The sequence below is a fragment of the Pelmatolapia mariae genome, linkage group LG6, assembly GCF_036321145.2.
Source record: "Pelmatolapia mariae isolate MD_Pm_ZW linkage group LG6, Pm_UMD_F_2, whole genome shotgun sequence".
In the NCBI taxonomy this organism is placed as follows: domain Eukaryota; kingdom Metazoa; phylum Chordata; class Actinopteri; order Cichliformes; family Cichlidae; genus Pelmatolapia; species Pelmatolapia mariae.
Window position 1 is genome coordinate 23,709,350 of NC_086232.1, and position 17,332 is coordinate 23,726,681.

The 17,332-nt window shown below is 40.7% G+C and overlaps 1 protein-coding gene across 3 annotated transcripts in view; it reads right to left on the reverse strand.

Moving 5' to 3' along the window:
* Positions 1-17,332, reverse strand: part of cabp4 (calcium binding protein 4) — a 31,128-nt gene that overhangs the window by 2,776 nt on the left and 11,020 nt on the right. For 2 of the 3 annotated variants that reach the window (XM_063476249.1, XM_063476250.1), the window contains 4 exons: positions 15,037-15,067; positions 12,544-12,687; positions 4,627-4,736; positions 2,356-2,585 (listed from right to left, as the gene is read on the reverse strand). In XM_063476249.1, coding sequence (XP_063332319.1) covers positions 2,385-2,585; positions 4,627-4,736; positions 12,544-12,687; positions 15,037-15,067 — 486 coding nt within the window. In that variant the 3' untranslated portion in view covers positions 2,356-2,384. The remainder of the gene's footprint in view (positions 1-2,355; positions 2,586-4,626; positions 4,737-12,543; positions 12,688-15,036; positions 15,068-17,332) is intronic. The other variant, XM_063476251.1, reaches the window with a different exon arrangement.

Here is a 17,332-nt window from a genome sequence, read left to right on the forward strand (position 1 = left end):
ATGTGTCAGGACTGGATAGATACACTCAATATGCTGCCCTTGGGGCTAATTGATGATAATGAGGAGCACCTGCTTATTGATCCACGGAGTGACACACCTGTTCATATGTCCCCAATCATAATTGATTGGAGTCCTGAGACGAGGCGAACAGGATCACAGCTTGCTTTAAGCCTGTGGTGTGCCGCATACTAATCTCACTCACACAAACGTCGTATTGATGGTGTTGCACGTGCGCACACGTGGCCGTGTTTATATGTGTTAGTTAATTGTTTATCTGAGTGCAGCATAATGTAATTTCTGCTGAGTCCTTGAGCTGCCCAGCAGTGTCTGCTCTTTGCATGTGGCATGTGACAGGTGTCCAGGCATGTGTATTGATCGGCTTAATGCAACTCTGATTACACTGGATCGCTCCCTCCAGCCAGCTCACCTTGACTTAACCAGCCCTGCTGTCCTGTGTCTCATCCTTTTGTACCTCATTTTTCTTCTTCTGTCCCTTTCAAATTTGACCCATTCCAACTAGGTTCACTGTGTCCTTCCTGTGCACAGGTGGTCTATAACCTTCTTGTCACAGGTTCGACAGCACACCCTCCATATATCAGTTATAAAGCAGTGGGTTACCACTGCATTTTACTACTGAACTGCTATAATTGATTTACTGTATTATTATTTTTATTATTAATTTTGGGGTAAATGAATTACATTTAAGGGCCTAAACATTCAACACAAACCTCATGAGACTTTCAACATTACATTAGGTCTGGTGAAAATTTTACATATTTCATAAGTCTTGCACATGGGTTGTGCAAAAATGGCTTCATGGCACCACCTATAAAATTTAAATGAAGTTCTTCCTCTCACATAGTCACATAGTTTGAGGTTCATGGATAAAATCTGGCACACATGTGTAACATCCCTTTATAAAATGTTCTTGGGGTATTCAGTAACTTGTAGCTATACGCTACGACCCGAACCCAGAATTACATTACAGTTATACACGCTATACTTCAACAAACTCCTTCTAGGGATTTAATTGGATTAACCTCATATTTTTGAGTCCTTGGCCACGCTAAATTGCAAAGCTTTCCAGTTTTTCTTAAATAGTGACTCTGTGCTGACATGGTGAATTTCAATCAACTTTGCCATGGCACTTTAATTTGCTGTAATTAACACACACATTGTTGAATATGGCTTAAATAATTTGGCTGCTTGACATGTTTGGCAGAGTTTCATACAGAAGCCCTTCCTGACACAACCGCAAAGGGGGATTTGTGTCTCCAACTGGAATTAAACAGCTGACCTTCCACTTGCCAAGCAAACATGTAAATGACTACACTACGGAGGAAATGTTTAGCAATAGCCAACCTAGTGGCAACGGGGAAAGAATGTTTTACATGCTGATGCACCAATTCGAGCAGGTTTTTGGGAGCCTTAAGGAGTAGATGTTACTTTATTGTGAAAACTGTGAGTGTAGATGAGACAGCTTCACCCTGATGGGAAGCCGAATTTCCAATGAAACTCAAAATTGCTGTAACTTGTCTAATCTGCCCCAGATTTCACATTTGATGAGAGTCCCAGTCTCGACATATCTATGCGCCAGTATTCACGGATACTTCAGACCTTGATGATGCTTAAGTAAAAGAAAGAAAAAATGTAGAAGACTTTTACTTTCTTTTACTTTTAGCTGCAAAGCAGGTAGTTCTACATACACTCAATCGTCTCGTCAGGGAGAGGATCCACTTTTTAGGTAAATATAAAAATCGCTACACTGTCGCTACACTGTGAGCCATTTAGTGTAAAAATTGTGACCCTTCATTTAACAGCATCTCCTGGTGACACGGTGATAAAACAGAAAGTTGTTGATCGTCTAGAAAAGCTTAAAAAGTTAGGTGGAACGTGACACACGCCTGTGACGTGGTGAAAGGATTTATATTTAATTTTTCTTGCATGTAGATGTGGTAAAATGGGTCTCTAGATACATCTATAATATTTTAATGAAGCTGTCCAGCTTCTGTGTTTCAGGTACATATAAGGAATTTTAGTAGCCTCGAATAATGTCAGAACAGCACAGAGCAGGCATCTTTAACCAAACATTTGGCATTAATTAAGTTTGGCACAGCTTAAAAACTGACATGAAGGTGGGTTGCAAAGGAGGTTGCAGCAGAAGCAGCAATTGTGAGCAGAATAAGGTAATGTAAATAATGCAAATGCATAAGATTTGCCAGCTGGATACGTAGAGGAGTGTCAGCTGATATAAGTTGACAAAGTGATTAGCCTGGCTGAAAATCCACTTACTACGGAAGTCATACAAGTACCCCTGGCTAATAATGATACTGCACACCCATCCCCTGCACTCACCTTTTCTGTTTTAAAATAATGATTCCCTTTCATATTTTTGCCTGAAGTCTGTCCTCTCCCACACAAGTCCCCAACCGCTCACCATCAAAGTCAATGTTGCCATCTTTGTTGAGGTCAATGTCACTGAGGATCTCCTCCAGCTCGCCTTTCTTCAGCTTCTCCCCGAGGAGGGTTTTCATGCCCTCCTTCAACTCATCAAGTGTGATCTTTCCATCGCCATCACAGTCAAACTGCAGCGGGTAGGGTTAAGAGCAAGAGGGTCGGAGCACAAACATGCAGTGAGCGAAGAAAGACGAATAATTAGACCATAGGTGAAGAGAACTGAAAGCCACGCAAAGAACAAAAAGAAAAAATTAAATTACAAATGTGTTAGATAATGATGAAATCAAGCACTGGATACAGAACAACAATACAAGGAATAATAAGCAGAAGAGAAACAATAAAAGTCGAAATTGAGTTTTGCATCGAGTATGTGGATGCAGATTGGCTGCGTGAGCTCCCTGGGAGTTTGAAAACAGCTTGAATGTGCAGATGGTTCAGCGCTGACTCATGAAATGTTAGTAGTTGAGAAAGGCTTTTGAAGAGACTCTAAGTTAGAATGAGCTGAAATGATTTCTCATTTGTTCAGCCTGAGTTTTGAAGTTCTCTATTCAGAAAAGGTGAGAGCTAATGTCCTATTCTCCACAAATTGATTCAAACACCAGAGCTGGAATTTCTGGTTTCTGACAGCAATGGTAATGAGTCAAAGGCGAAACAGAGGAATCATTCATAGCATACACCCAGGCCCACCAGTGGAAAACGATATGTATTTTTGCAGTTTTCCCTACATACACCACGACAGTGAATTTGAAATCAAACATCAAAATCTGTCTGAGGTTTAACCACGGGAGTTTAACAAAATCATAACAATAACCGTTTAGAAATCAGCCCTCTGGAGTCAACAGACCCACCGGCCCATCCAAATCACCAGTTTAAGATGACTTCGCAGCCTCCCTGAGTCTCCTGTGTCGCAGACTTCAAACTTTAAACCAGTTTTTAACCCTAACAGTGCAGTTATGTGGATTTTACTGACAGTTTGATGCATAAAAGTCCTATAGCACAAAAATAGATTGAAGCGATGGTTATTTAATGTCAGTCTTGCCTTTTTTTCTTGAGTCAGTGGGTTTTACCTTTGTGTATTTACATTCACATTTATTTCTGTTAATACTGTCCATATGTATATAGTGCTGCAGAACATTCGTATTTTTTCAGCCTAATTGAATCATTTGGAATCAACTCCAGATCTTTAATCTGCTTAATTTGCCATGACATGAAATGACCAATAAATTTTAAGCCTCTGAAAATGGGGGAACTATCACTAAAAATGTCTTTAACTCATAAAGAATTAATACAATACTTTTGGTAAATTCAAGAGATTTGGGAGGCAAAACTACAAGGATTATATCGTTGTCCAAAATGTTATGGGCTTGGCTGCAAACTATATGTTATTTGGCATTTGAATGTATCCACATACTGTATTTATTAAAAAGCTTCAAAAATAATTTCCAAATGGCAGCTCATATCCAATTTCTCTCTTGCTTTTCGTAACAGAGAAAAAAGAGCGAGAAAAAAAAACAGGAGGCTAAATTTACAACACCGATAAATGAATCTCAGGGCCTGATGTACACTCTGATGTGTTCTCAGTTGAAATCATTAAGAGCACATTATCAGTGCTGTCTGTTTTGTGGTACCCATTAAAAACCTATCATTCTGTAATGTGGTAATGGGATGAACCCAGGTGTGCAAAGCTGTGCTTACAAATAACATCATCAACATCATCGCGTTTGTTTTGCTCAGCCACAACCGACGTCACACGAGGGCCCTGAGCCGCTGTTGTACCTGCTTCTGTGTTCGTGTCAAAGGAAACGACTCAATAAATATTTCCCACGTCAACGAGGCACCGCAGCATTTCAAGGCAACTCCGCTGAGAACAATTTTACAGGTGGCATGAAGAAGTGAATTTAGAGTATAAACTGTGGGTCTCTGGACAGCGCAAACCAGACTGCCTGAAAATCTCATCGATAGAAATATTTTTCTTTCTTATAAACCCTTTTCTTCTGTATTCTTACATAGAAAGCCCTCTTCCCTCAGCCTTTATTACAGGTAAGAGTCACACACTACTTGGCAATCTTTAAAGAAAGGTCGCACACTTCAAAAAACTGTCAGTACCGGGTCTAATTTACTTGCTTAAAGGAATATTTTTTTACACTTTCTGGCTGGAGACCTTTTTACCTGTTTGAAGGCACAGCGGAGCTCTTTCAGCCCGACCATATGAGCTGTCTCAGCCACCATCCTCGGCCCCATTAGCTCACAGAAATCATCAAAGTCTACATGACCACCCCCTGTAGAAAGACAGAGGACACACACACATTCACGTGGACACACACATTCAGAGATATGCACAGAAAGACTGTCAAGAGTTACTTTGTGTGCTTTCCTTGTGAGGCTATGGTGCACATACACTGTTCAAAAAAGCTGGGAACGAGGAAGGAACATTTTGAAAATACATCAGATCAATGGGGAAGAAAATCATGCTGGATATCTATACTGATATAGACTGGGTGATGTGTTGGGAATGAAAGGATGCCACATCGTTTGCTGGAAATGAAAATTATCAACCCACATCCAGACAGCCCAAAAATCAAAGTAGAAATATGACGTGGCAAGCTAGTCCATTTCGACCAAATTTCATTGCTGGATGGACTAAAACAGACTGAAGCAGTCCCAGAGGTATTCTATTGGATTTAGGTTAGCCAAATATGGGTACCAGTTAATGGTATCAACTCGTTCACGCTCCAGGAACTGTCTGCATACTCTCGCCACATAAAGTCAGGCATTGTCGGAGGAGGAACGATGGGACCCACTCCACCAGTCTAAAAATTGGTCTAAGGATGTCATTCTGATACCTAATGGTAGTCAGGGTGCTGGTGCCTGTAGAGGTCTGTGCGTCCCTCGATGCTTATGTGTCACCAGACCATCACTGACCCACCACCAAACTGGTCATGCTGAACAACTTTACAGGGACTATAATGTTCTCCCCGGCTTCTCCAGACCCTCTCCCATCTGGCACATTTAATTTTTTTAACAGTGTAGGTGTTACGGGCGCATGAAGTATTTATTGATCAACATCTTGTGAGAATTTTGGTGACTTTTTTCTAGATATCATACTTAATCGATTTTTTTGGGCAATGTGTTTGGCTTTAAGGCCCGCTGCTAGAGACTCAGTGGTTTTAACTTAAAATCAGTCTTCATTTAGCTCTGTTTTAGGCTGACCTGACTGACCAGCCTGCCAAAGATGGTGCACATTTGGAAAGCATGTCCCATTTAAAACCAGCATTAGTCCTCATGACCACGTGGTGCTAGGTTCACCCCCACTTTCTAGTGAAAAGCGGACATTTGCTGTATCTTTCACTTATGGCTGGTCTATGGACTGGAGTCTGATGTTGAGTGAAAGGGAAATAACTTGTTCAAACAAAGCTAAAGCTCCAACAGGATACTTCTCCATGTATGGCAGTTTAAAAAAATAAAAAATAAAAAATCCACACAGACAGAGACTGGAAACTTGGCTTTAGCACTGTAAGCCAATTACAGACATACATTTCAGCCAAACTCATTTTAATCCTCTTTACCAGCAGTAGCATGCTTCAGTGTCCTGTTTTCTGACTATCACCAAGTTCCTGCTCATAGGGGTTCATCTAATTTGGTTTTTTTTTCACTGCATTATTGTAGTGCCCTTACCTTAAGTTGACAGTTGTTGTGATTTGGCACTATATAGTCTATCTAGTCACGCTTCCTGGTTTGTTCCCTTTTTTGTTCAGTCTGTTCCAGTCTCGTCTCAGTTTTGCCATCTGTCTGAGGTCTGTCTTCTGTCTGCAAAAAGCTCATGTGTCTTTGTCCAGGTCTCAGTGCCAGTCCTGTGTCTCGTGTGCGTTATGTTCAGTTTTGCTCCCCGTGTCTCGTTAGTCTGTGATTAGTTTTCAGCCATCTCCACATCTGTTGCCTGTTACCTCAATATCCTCTGTGCATGTATATATTGTCTCAGTCTTCCCTTCATTTGTACATCCACACTTCCATTAGATAAGAACTATAGCCAGAAATAATGGGAGGAGAAATAACCTATAAAAGAGCTATATGTTCTATAAAAAAAAGTTTTCCCACAAATGTCTGAAAAAGAAAAAAGATTTTATTTTATTAAACATTGAACTGACCTGACAGGCTGAGGGAGCATGTGTTACAGTTTAGGTGGTGCAACCTCAAAAGCGTGGACGCCTGTGGATTTAAAATAAGAACACTGAACTGAACTGAGTCAGATGATCAGACGATCAGGGACAGGTCTGCTTTGTACACAGGAGCCTGCGCATGGAGCCCTTCATATGTAAAATCATGTCATAAAATTTAAAAATGAACACAATTCAATTTAGTTTTATTCATAAAGCGCCACATCACAACAACAGTCTCCTCAAGCTGTTGCACTGTTAAGTAAAAACCCGACAATATTGGAGACAAACAACAACCAACAACCCCCTATGAGTAAGCGCTTGGCAACAGTAGGAAGGAAAAACTCCCTTTTAACAGAAAGAAACCTCCAACAGTGCCAAGAGGGGAGGAAGACGGGGCAAAAGGCACAAGAACAAGCGTTCAGGGTCACCTGATCCACCCCTAACTATATGCTTTATTAAAAAGTAAAGTTTTAAATCTAATCTTAAACATAGGAAGCATGTCTGTCTCCCATATCCAAACTGGGAGCTGGTTCCACAGAAAACGGGCCTGAGGGGTCTGCCTCCCATTCTACTTTTAAATATCCAAGGAACCACAAGTAAGCCTGCAGTCTGAGAGCAAAGCGCTCACTAGGGTGATATGGTATTATGAGATCTTTATGATAAGACGGGGCCTGATTAATCAAGACCTTGTATGCGAGGATTCTGGGTTGAAAATACTGAACTGAAAGGGATCAGTGCTGGCTAGTTTTTGTTTGGGGCTTTGCTCCTGCATTTTGGACCAGTTGAAGACAGACAAAGAAGGACTTGGGAATGCAGGTAAAGACTGAATTACATTAAAAGAGACAGGAGGAAATTTTCTAATAGAATTTACCAAGAGTTCCAAGTTATTAGCCAATAGTATTAGTTTGACATTTTTTTAGTATTTCTTAGATAAAAGAAGCAAGACTGGTTGAGCTTAGAAAAATGAGATTAAAGTTAAAATGCTGGTCAAAGGAATATGTCTGTGAAGGTTCTCAGTCATCCAGGTCATCGTGGTCTAAGGAGCTTGGAAAGAAAAGCGTCTGGACTTCTTTAGGTTGCTTGAAGACGTTTCACCTCTTATCCGAGAAGCTTCTTCAGTTCTAGGGTCAAATGGTGGAGAGTTTTCTCCAAGCACGACATCCCAGTGTATTTCAGACCCAGCAACACACTCAGACAAAAAATGGTTCACCCGAAAGACAAAACTCCAAAACACAAACTTAACAATGTGGTGTATGCTGTACAGTGTAGCGAGGAATGCCCAGACGTCTACATTGGAGAGACCAAACAGCCACTTCACAAGCGCATGGCACAACATAGAAGAGCCACCTCCACAGGACAAGACTCAGCTGTCCATCTGCATCTAAAGGACAAAGGTCACTCTTTCGAGGATGCCAATGTTCACATTTTGGACAGAGAAGACAGATGGTTTGAAAGAGGAGTGAAAGAAGCCATTTATGTCCACTGTGAGCGACCATCTTTGAACAGAGGCGGTGGTTTACGAGACCAACTGTCTGCCATCTATAATCCTGTTTTGAGATCCCTTCCCAGACGCCTTAACGCCCACTCACATCCTGGGCCATCTGACCTCAGGAAATCACATGATAGGGTGGGGCCAGGTTTCACAATCAGCTCACCCGGAACTTTGGCTGATTGTGACCTACACCCGTTTTCACACCTTGGCTCATGTGATTAAGTAGAGGATCATCAGGGGGTCCTTTTATCCCTCTTTGGGGGGAAACTCCCACTGGGATTAAATCTGGGACTCTCCACCATTTGACCTTAGAACTGAAGAAGCTTCTAGGATGAGAGGTGAAACGTCTTCAAGCAACTTAAAGAAGTCCAGACGCTTTTCTTTCCAAGCTCCTTAGACTGGTCAAAGGAAGATCTGTTTTCGCTCATCTTCCAGCTTTCCTGGCTGTTCGGGTTGCTGTTCTATTCTTTACATCACCTCCACTTTCTCACGCTGTCAAACTCAGTGGTGGCATCATTACTCTAGTCCAACCATTTTCTTGCCCACCCTCTCCGAGCCAATCAGCCTCCATTCTGTGTGCTTTAAATCTCATTGCTCTTCTGTCATTCTGCCTTTCAGACTTGCATTTGTGCTACCCGCCCCATCCAAGCCTCCATCATCATCTTCACCACCTTTAGACTTCAAGGAATCCTGTCTTATATCTATCATTTCTCGGTATTTGCCCTACTGTGACCATTCAACTGAGTCTAATCACCAGGTAGGTTTTATTTAAATTCTGTATCTCAATAAATCATGTTCATTTTTATTTCCTCAAATGATCTTTCCTTATTAAGGTATATTGACACGGAACAGCTGAGACCCACACTACCAAAACGTCAACTTTTTTTTTCTTACCACAGACATTTTTACTTGATAACATGGCTGTTTTAAGAGACCTGGATACAAAGCTGTAGCTGTCCAATGTATTTTTCCCAGAGACCACAATATTTACATAAGTGTATAGCTGGCCTAACGTAATTTAACTTATGAAAATTTTTACGAACATCCTCGGTGCATGGATGCTGCTGTGCGTTCAGCTTCGTGTGCTCACTCTGTTGACTTCCTCAGCCAGTTTGATTGCTCTCCATGGTAATTATCAAAACAGTCTGATACAGTGGGATGGCTCGTGTTATTAGTTCGACAAAAGACAGGCTTATTTGATAGTGTGGACCAGTAGGCTTTGTCTTCTTTCATTATCTGGATCTTGTTGGACGGAAAAGGCTCTTTCAATAAAGCCACGTGGTCATTTTGTGGTTCAAAAATTTAATCAGTACTCTGAGTCTGCTGAGAGAGAGAATCGCAACAAACTGCCCGGATGGAAAATGCTCTAAATGATGCTGAATCATGAGGCTAATGGATAAAACCGCTGCCTACCACAATAGCAGGGGCTGGATTTTTATATAAAACCGACTTTTAGCAATTAATTCTCTGATTTTCGGGTTGGTAAAGGATTTTCATGCTTGCCTCAAGGTAAAGTATATTTTTTGGCTGACTGACTTTACCCTTGTGAAGCAGCTGTCTGGGGGATTCCTGACACAGCCTTGAAGAATTTCTGAGCCTTAAGTGGGTCAGTCTGAGATCACAGGGTTGAGGAAACTCCACCAAAAGCCTTGGGAGATTATGATTATTTTTAATTGATAGTGTAATAGATGTTCTCGAAAAAAAGTGGATGAATTTCATAATCAATCTAGAGGGATTACACTACAGAGGACGAGCTTAGAATATCTAAAAGCTGACAGCACCTTAGTGATCAAACCAAAGCCACACTCAACACAGAGTATGAGACACGGCATAAAATATAACACACAGCTGCAACCTCTAAAGGCCTGGTGTGCTCAATATTTCTCTTAAGGTTTTCCTTTTAGCTACAGATGGAAAATGTTTCTCTACACTGTGTGAGGCATCACTTCGTCTATTTTCTGGTTCCTGTTATATATGGATGTGCAAAGCTTCACATGTGAGTCACCCTTTTCATGGCTGCAGTTTTACACCTTGTGACAGTAGTGATTAAAGCGCGAGGCATTTTTTCCCCCTTCACATGTTTAGCTGTATTTGCTGCATGAGTTTTAGTTCACTTTTTGCAGAGGTGCACATTAGATGGAGATATTCATGAGGGCAAGGTTTACGTTGCCACAACAATATCCTTGTTGGTGTCATTCTAAGAATCTAATCAGGATATTATTTACACTGGGGACACTGGCTGAACCTAATTTACTAGCTAGTATAGGAGAGGAAGCCAGCTGCACTCTGGTCCCCGAGGATCACAGCTGAAAAAAAAACAGCCTTATTGGATCAGGTGTGGTGAAGTTGCTACTGACTCACAGTCCAGTATTATTCTTATTATCTATTAGGACAAAAGTAATGGCCCACCCACATATTACATCTACAGGAGCTGCTAGGACATGGAAACCATGTCATGAAGCTCATGGCACACAGTTTTTGTGCTGATCTTAATGACAGAGGAGGTTTGGAGCTCTGTAGTAATTGAGTCAGCAGAGTGTTGCCGACTTTTACACACTATCCAAGGACCTGGCTGTGTAACTTTACATGGTCTGCTACTGCCACATGGTCTTGAAATAGCTTCCACTTCCAGTTGATTGTGGAGTATTTAGGAAATTCACCAAATGTCTGCTTACAGAGATGACATCCGGTTACATTACCGCTCAGTAAAAGAAACCCATTCTTTCACGAATGTTTGTAAAGACCGACTGCGTGGACTGAAAACACCTGAATTCAAAGATTAAGAGGTGTGGCCTAATACTTTTGTCCATATGGTGCATCTTTTCATTCATTCATTCATTCATTCATTCATTCATTCATATTTTTCTCGTTGCTCTGCACTGAGTCACACTAGTATTTTAAAATAATTCCAGAGTCAAGACTATTTTTAAAGCAGCTACATACAAATACAGAAAAGAAAAATCAAAGTTTTCTGCCGTAATGATATTGAGTCATCCAATTTTGCAGGAAAAACACTTACATAATATGTTTTTTTAACAATAAAAGCAAGAAAACTGTGTCTCTGTGGAAATATGTAATGCATTTTTTCTCATTGTTTTGGTGTCTGTGTTTGTTTGACAGCAGCTGGAAGGCTGAGCTTCGGTTGTGAACATCAACAAGGGAAAAAGAAAGGAAGAGCAAGGAGCATGGTGGTATTTTAATGGACCGAAATGACATTTGCTGGTAAATGTGTGTCCTTTAATGATCTGTAGCTGATCTGACATTAGCGCTTCACTTTTCCTAGTAAAGATTGAACTGTTTGTTTGGTCACTTGTGCAGGCAAAGGTGAAGGTAAGATAAGACGGATACTTTCATGTGGGTTGTTATTGTTCAGAGTAAGTGGTTCTTGTGCATTTTATCAGTATGCTGCCTGGTATTATTGTACAGTGCATAAAACATGAACCATACTCTACCAAGAGTCACCCCACAGCTCTAAAAACTAACTTAAACTTGGTCGAGCTATATTGCTGTCATCAGAAATGAATGTTACCTCAGATCATGGTTTAGAGGATTAAAGTTTCCTTCCTCACTGCATCTTTTTTCTTGCCTTTCACATGCATTCAGTGGAAGCCAATTAAAACTCAAGAAAAACGCACATCATCAAAGTGAATGCAATTAATTGAATTGTTATGCATATTATGTTGTGTTATTGCATATAAATATGATGTTTTATTTATAGGAGAATAATTATGATGCTTCTTATTTATGGAGAAATATAATCTGCTCAAATAATGCTATACACAAACATGAAAACAAGAGTTCTCATGATGTGCAGGTGTGCTGATATTGGGCTTCAAAGCATACAATAGTAAATATTATGATAATCCTAATAATTGCAGATAGTAGCATGATCTGTGTGAAAAATCCTGGCTGTCCACTGAATTTTATGTATAGTCTTAATAGAACCCTTTAGATTTTCTGAACAAAGTTGTTTTGACATCGGGTAGGTGTTACAGATTACTTCACTCCAGGCTGTGGCAAAATTCTAGCTGCAAAGATGATTCACCTTAAACTTTCAACACTTACCACACACATATCTGCTTCTCGATCGTTCAGAAAAGAAGGCAGAGGCAAACAACATTAAGGGCAGCGGGAGAAAGATTAAGTGTAAACACACACTTTTGCATGTAGACTAACACTCGTACACCCCCAACACCTGCAGCGTGAGGACCATTAATCAGCTTGCTAAAACATCTTGAATGTCCCCAACTCCAAAGGCAAACACGGGGTCCTCAAGGACTCACAGGAAAGAACACAAGCACGTGGGTTTGTGCAGACACACGACTCACACATTCACACCTGCACTCTACTGAAAGATCCATCAATTATGCACGCGTGCTTTAGCCTCTTAGGGAGAAATGGGTCCTTATAGATGCACACTGCCAGATAAATACTTACATTTCATCTTGATTTGCTGGATGATCTCAATGAGCTCCATCTCTGTAGGCATGTAGCCCATGGTCCTCATGCAGTCTGCGATGTCTTTGTAATGGATGAAGCCATCCGCATCATAGTCAAATTCCTTAAAGGCCTCCTGAAGCTCTGACAGACACATAAACAAATTACATCGATTGCAGCAAACCGTAAAGTTGGGTTTTCCCAAGAGTCAAGCGTGCATGCACACACCCACACACACAGTGTGCAGATACAAGCAGAAGTCTGAGCTTTAGTGTGTGATTCTGGAGACAAATGTTGCATTTTGTACAATAAGTTATTGTACAAAATGCAAAGTTATTGCACTTTCAAGGAGATTCTGACAATATGGTGGGAATGTAACACTGATGAACTAATGGTGAAAAGGATATTTTGAGGATCTCCTCAATCCCACAGACTTTCCATCAAGGAAAGAGAGTCTGTGGAGTGTGTGCTTTCATACCACAGAATCCTCCAGCCAAAACAGACAGTACGACCCAGAATGAGGGACTGAGTCTATTGACTGAAACTATTCTGTAAAATGTTTACAGAGGTCAGGACAGAGTCATTTTCCTGTAGGCTTCTGTAGGATTTTTTGCCACTTGTTATCGGCATCTGCTGGCCTTCAGATAGAATGCAGGTTTAAGGCACTTGTACACTGGCTTAATTTTTCCAACATGCAGGCAGGTCTAGTTTCGCACTGTTTAATGTAGAGCCTGCTGACTAGATCACTGTCTGGGAAACTAGCTCTTAATGTAGGTTAAATGTGTATGACTTTGGTACAAAGAATTGATCATTTGTTGCCTGTTTCCAGCAGGGATTACTGAACAAAGCGCAGCACATCTGAAGTAAAAAATTATAAAACATAAATAAATAAATGTATTCTGAGGTGTAGCCCAAACCTGGAATACATGTTAAATAATAGTCTAATAGTTAAATAATTTAAGCAATATTGAAACACATCTCTCACTCCCAGGTTGTCAGATATGGATGTTTAAAAAGGAAGCACATGACATCAGATTTATAGCACAGAGAAACCATCATTTTTCAGCATGAATCTTGTGAAAAATAATATTTAAACCCAAACCACGATCTCTTGCTAAACCTGACAAAATTGTGATACACTTCACCACCAGTTCAATCTCGAAAATATGCATTTTATAGAGGTCCTCTCGGTGCCTGAAGCTGCAGCAGCCCCAGCACCATAACACGGACACTGTATCTTTTTACTAGCTGGGATAACATTCTCATTTTAGGTTTGACAGCATTTCTAGTATTTAATGGCAGATGGCTTGAATGTAAATTGAGGCTGCGGTTTGGGGAAGGCCTCAGAGGGGACTGGTGGTGCTTCCCACGCTGGGCAGATCCCCAAAGAAGGCATCCCCGGAAGCAAAAATGACTGTGCATTACAAAGGTCAAACACTGTTGCAAAAATACAACTGGTAGGAATACTTGGAACCAGTAGATTGGGAGGAAAAATTGCTGTGTCCATGGAGGAATGAACATCATTTGGTTGTAAAGATGGGGCTTGAGGTGTAAAACCTGGCCACGTGTTAATGGGAGCTGCCCTGGCACCCTCATGCCATGAAGGTTAGGCGTTGCACTTTGCAGAAAAGGGGTAGTGTAGAAACAAACTAGCATCCCAGTGCCAAGAGGTTTGCAGCTCCATTTTGTAAAGGAGGAAACAATGGGGTAGAAATGGCATCCCGGTGCTGAAAAAAGAATGCTATCTCAGCACTATTTGCACTGTTTTTTGGAAAGGAGAGATAGTGGAGCAAGAAACTGGCAACCCGGTGCCAGTAATGTTCATTGTTTCTGCATTTTGCGAATGATGGACAGATGGCAGAGAAAACAGCACCTGGTGCCAGAAAGGTCTGCAAAGAAGGAAACAGTAACTGAGAAACTGCCATCCTGGCGTAAGGAATGTTTACTGCTGCGTTTGCAAATGACCAGTATTTGAGAAGAAAACTGGCATCCCAGTGGGGGAAAAGCTTCCTGCTGCATTTTGCGAAGGCGGGATAGAGAAGAAAGAACCTGACATCCCGGGGGCCAAAATTTTGCTTCTGCACTTTGCAACAGAGAGATAGAAAACAGCAAAACTGGCATCCTTGTGCCAGAAATTTTTGACATTTAGATATGCACGAGTTGAATAATAGTGGGCTAGGTTAAGTCTAAATCCTTAATAGAAAAATATTTTTGGGATTTTTGGGTGTCACATATAGATAGAGAACCGGAAGGGGCATGGGTAGAGATGTAGTCCCACTCCTGAAATTCCAATAAATTATCTACAGTTAGAAAGGGAATATTTGACACCGTTTGATGTGAACACTTTGAAGATTAAACGGAATTTTGTATAGTAAGGTGGTGCCTCTCGTAGAAGTATTGCCATCTTGTCTAGAGTTAAGTACTCTGGCGTGTGTATTGACTAGTAATTTATCATGTGCTTGCGTTGCAATTACACCTTCAACAACATCTTACCATCTATCTCCAGTGGCATCAGCTGCCTCTCCTGCACAGCAGAGGAAAGAAAACAACAGTAGAAATGATTACAACAGTATCAGAATGGGGGATGTGAAATCAGGCTGGCTTTAAAACTGTGAATTCTCCTGAGAATCATCCCAGTGATCATCTGTTTTTGACTACCAAATTAGAATAACATGCATATTATGTCAGCAGTGCTGCTGCATGCTGACAGTAAACTCTAATGGGATTTAACCCAGCGACATGTCTTGCTAATTTGCAAAATGACACACTAGTGTACGTGCGTGTGCATACACAAACACGGCATCTTGAGGGAGACCCAGCATTGTGTGAATATACACCCATGCACAGCCATAACATAACAGTGAGCTGCAGAAACTTTGCACTGTCACAAAGAAACACAGGTACATTTAAGCAAAAATATACATGTGCTCACACACACACACACACACACACACACACACACACACACACACACACTTGACACAAGATATATAATTTGCATATAGCCGCGTGTGAAACATTCAGTATTCTCTGCCTTGTTTTGACAATTGCTCAGGGTGATCTCTTTTTCTCCTTTTTTTTCCTCTAACATTTCCATATTTTCAGCGTGAGGCAAAGCTAGAAGCTAGGAACAAAATCTCCACCTAGTCATTAAGAATAATAGATGACAGTGAAATTTAGGTGTGCTGATGGCTTAAAATAGTAATATGTTGTTATATGTTTGGCTACAGACAGGCAGTTGTAATGAAAAGACATTATAACTTGGAAATCAATTGGAATACATATCCGTAGGCAAGAAACGCAGACTTAAAAGGATGGGCTTTGTGGTTTGGCAGTTTTGCAAGAATCCATCACACACTACAATATGTAAGCCCTTGAAAAAACAACAACAACTTAATAGTCACATATCACATGCCTTAGTCCTTGAGAGAGTGTTCTAATTAGCACATTTGCAAACATGTGCTGATTTGAATTTGCATAAAAAAGAGCTTAGATATTAAAAGATCACACTGAAATGTCATTAATCATCCTGTAGATGCACTGAGATGATGTGTCCTTAGCGAGATGGTTGTGCCACAGTGTTTTGACTCGAGGGCTTGCAAACAGTGTGCAACTCTACTGCAGAAGCATTGTCCACGGGGTGAAAAAGCAAGAAACATGCTAACTCAGTCATCTTACAGAGCAATGGAGACTGACATATGGAAATGCTGCTTAGCAAAAAGACACCAGAAGCCCAAGGATATCTCTAAGTTCAAAGAAACAAGACTGAGATGACAGCTTCTAAAAACTTTGATTACGTACAGAACAAATGTTGGCTGATTTGCTGTGGGTTTGTGTTTCAATACTTTGGCTTGGGATTGGTAAGGCTCAGTACAAAAATTATGAAATAACTATTCACTTGAATATTTTTTGCCTCCCACAATTTTTTATGGATCATCTTCAAACTTCACAATAATATACTGGGGCTTAGGAGGCATAAGGGGCATAAGGGGCTGGATGTCTTAGCATTTGACCCTTACTTTCCTTGTTAGTACTCAAGGTCAAAGTAGACATAAAAAAATTCAAGAAACCATCATTAAATGAAAGGGCATGGAGCGAGCTGTACAACACACTATCTTTTCAAGACTTTCCAGGCGTAGCTACATAGGCACAGCCCACCCTCACTAATTAATACTAAGCAGGCCTGAATTATAACAGAAACTGCTCAGTTCAGAAAAAAAGAGCTTCAAGCATTACTCCTCATCAGCTTTTAAGGGGTAGAGAAAAAATGCTGCGTATCATACAGAAGAGAGACACTGTTGAATTTCAGTTGCTTCTAATTAGTTCCATATTCTACTTGTATAAAAAATACTTCACCCCAGAACCCATGCCACCCTTGCTTGTGAGCTATTACTGTTTAAAGTTTCACCCTTGCTTTTAATCAAGTGTCTGTTTTCATTACTCTACTGCTACTTTTATGAAGGCAAACCGTTCTTCAACCTTGAGTTGTTCATTTTTTTAAATGCTCGAAAAGTGAGAGATAAAAAGGGAAATCTGAGCAGCACGGGGAATGAAATGCAAAGAGAAGTGCAATATTTTTCTTCCTAATGCATGTTGGCACTCAGCCTGTCTAATTCATAAATCATACAAGGTCATCCAGTGCACAATAGCATCAGGAAAAGGCGCCCGTCGTTTATTTGGAAGCTGCGCCGCATGGCGGGCGTTCAAATGATTATTCACTGTGCAAAATTGCCAGCAAGAGTTGTAACATAAATGCGACGTCAAGATGCAATTGCACCATGAGTTATAT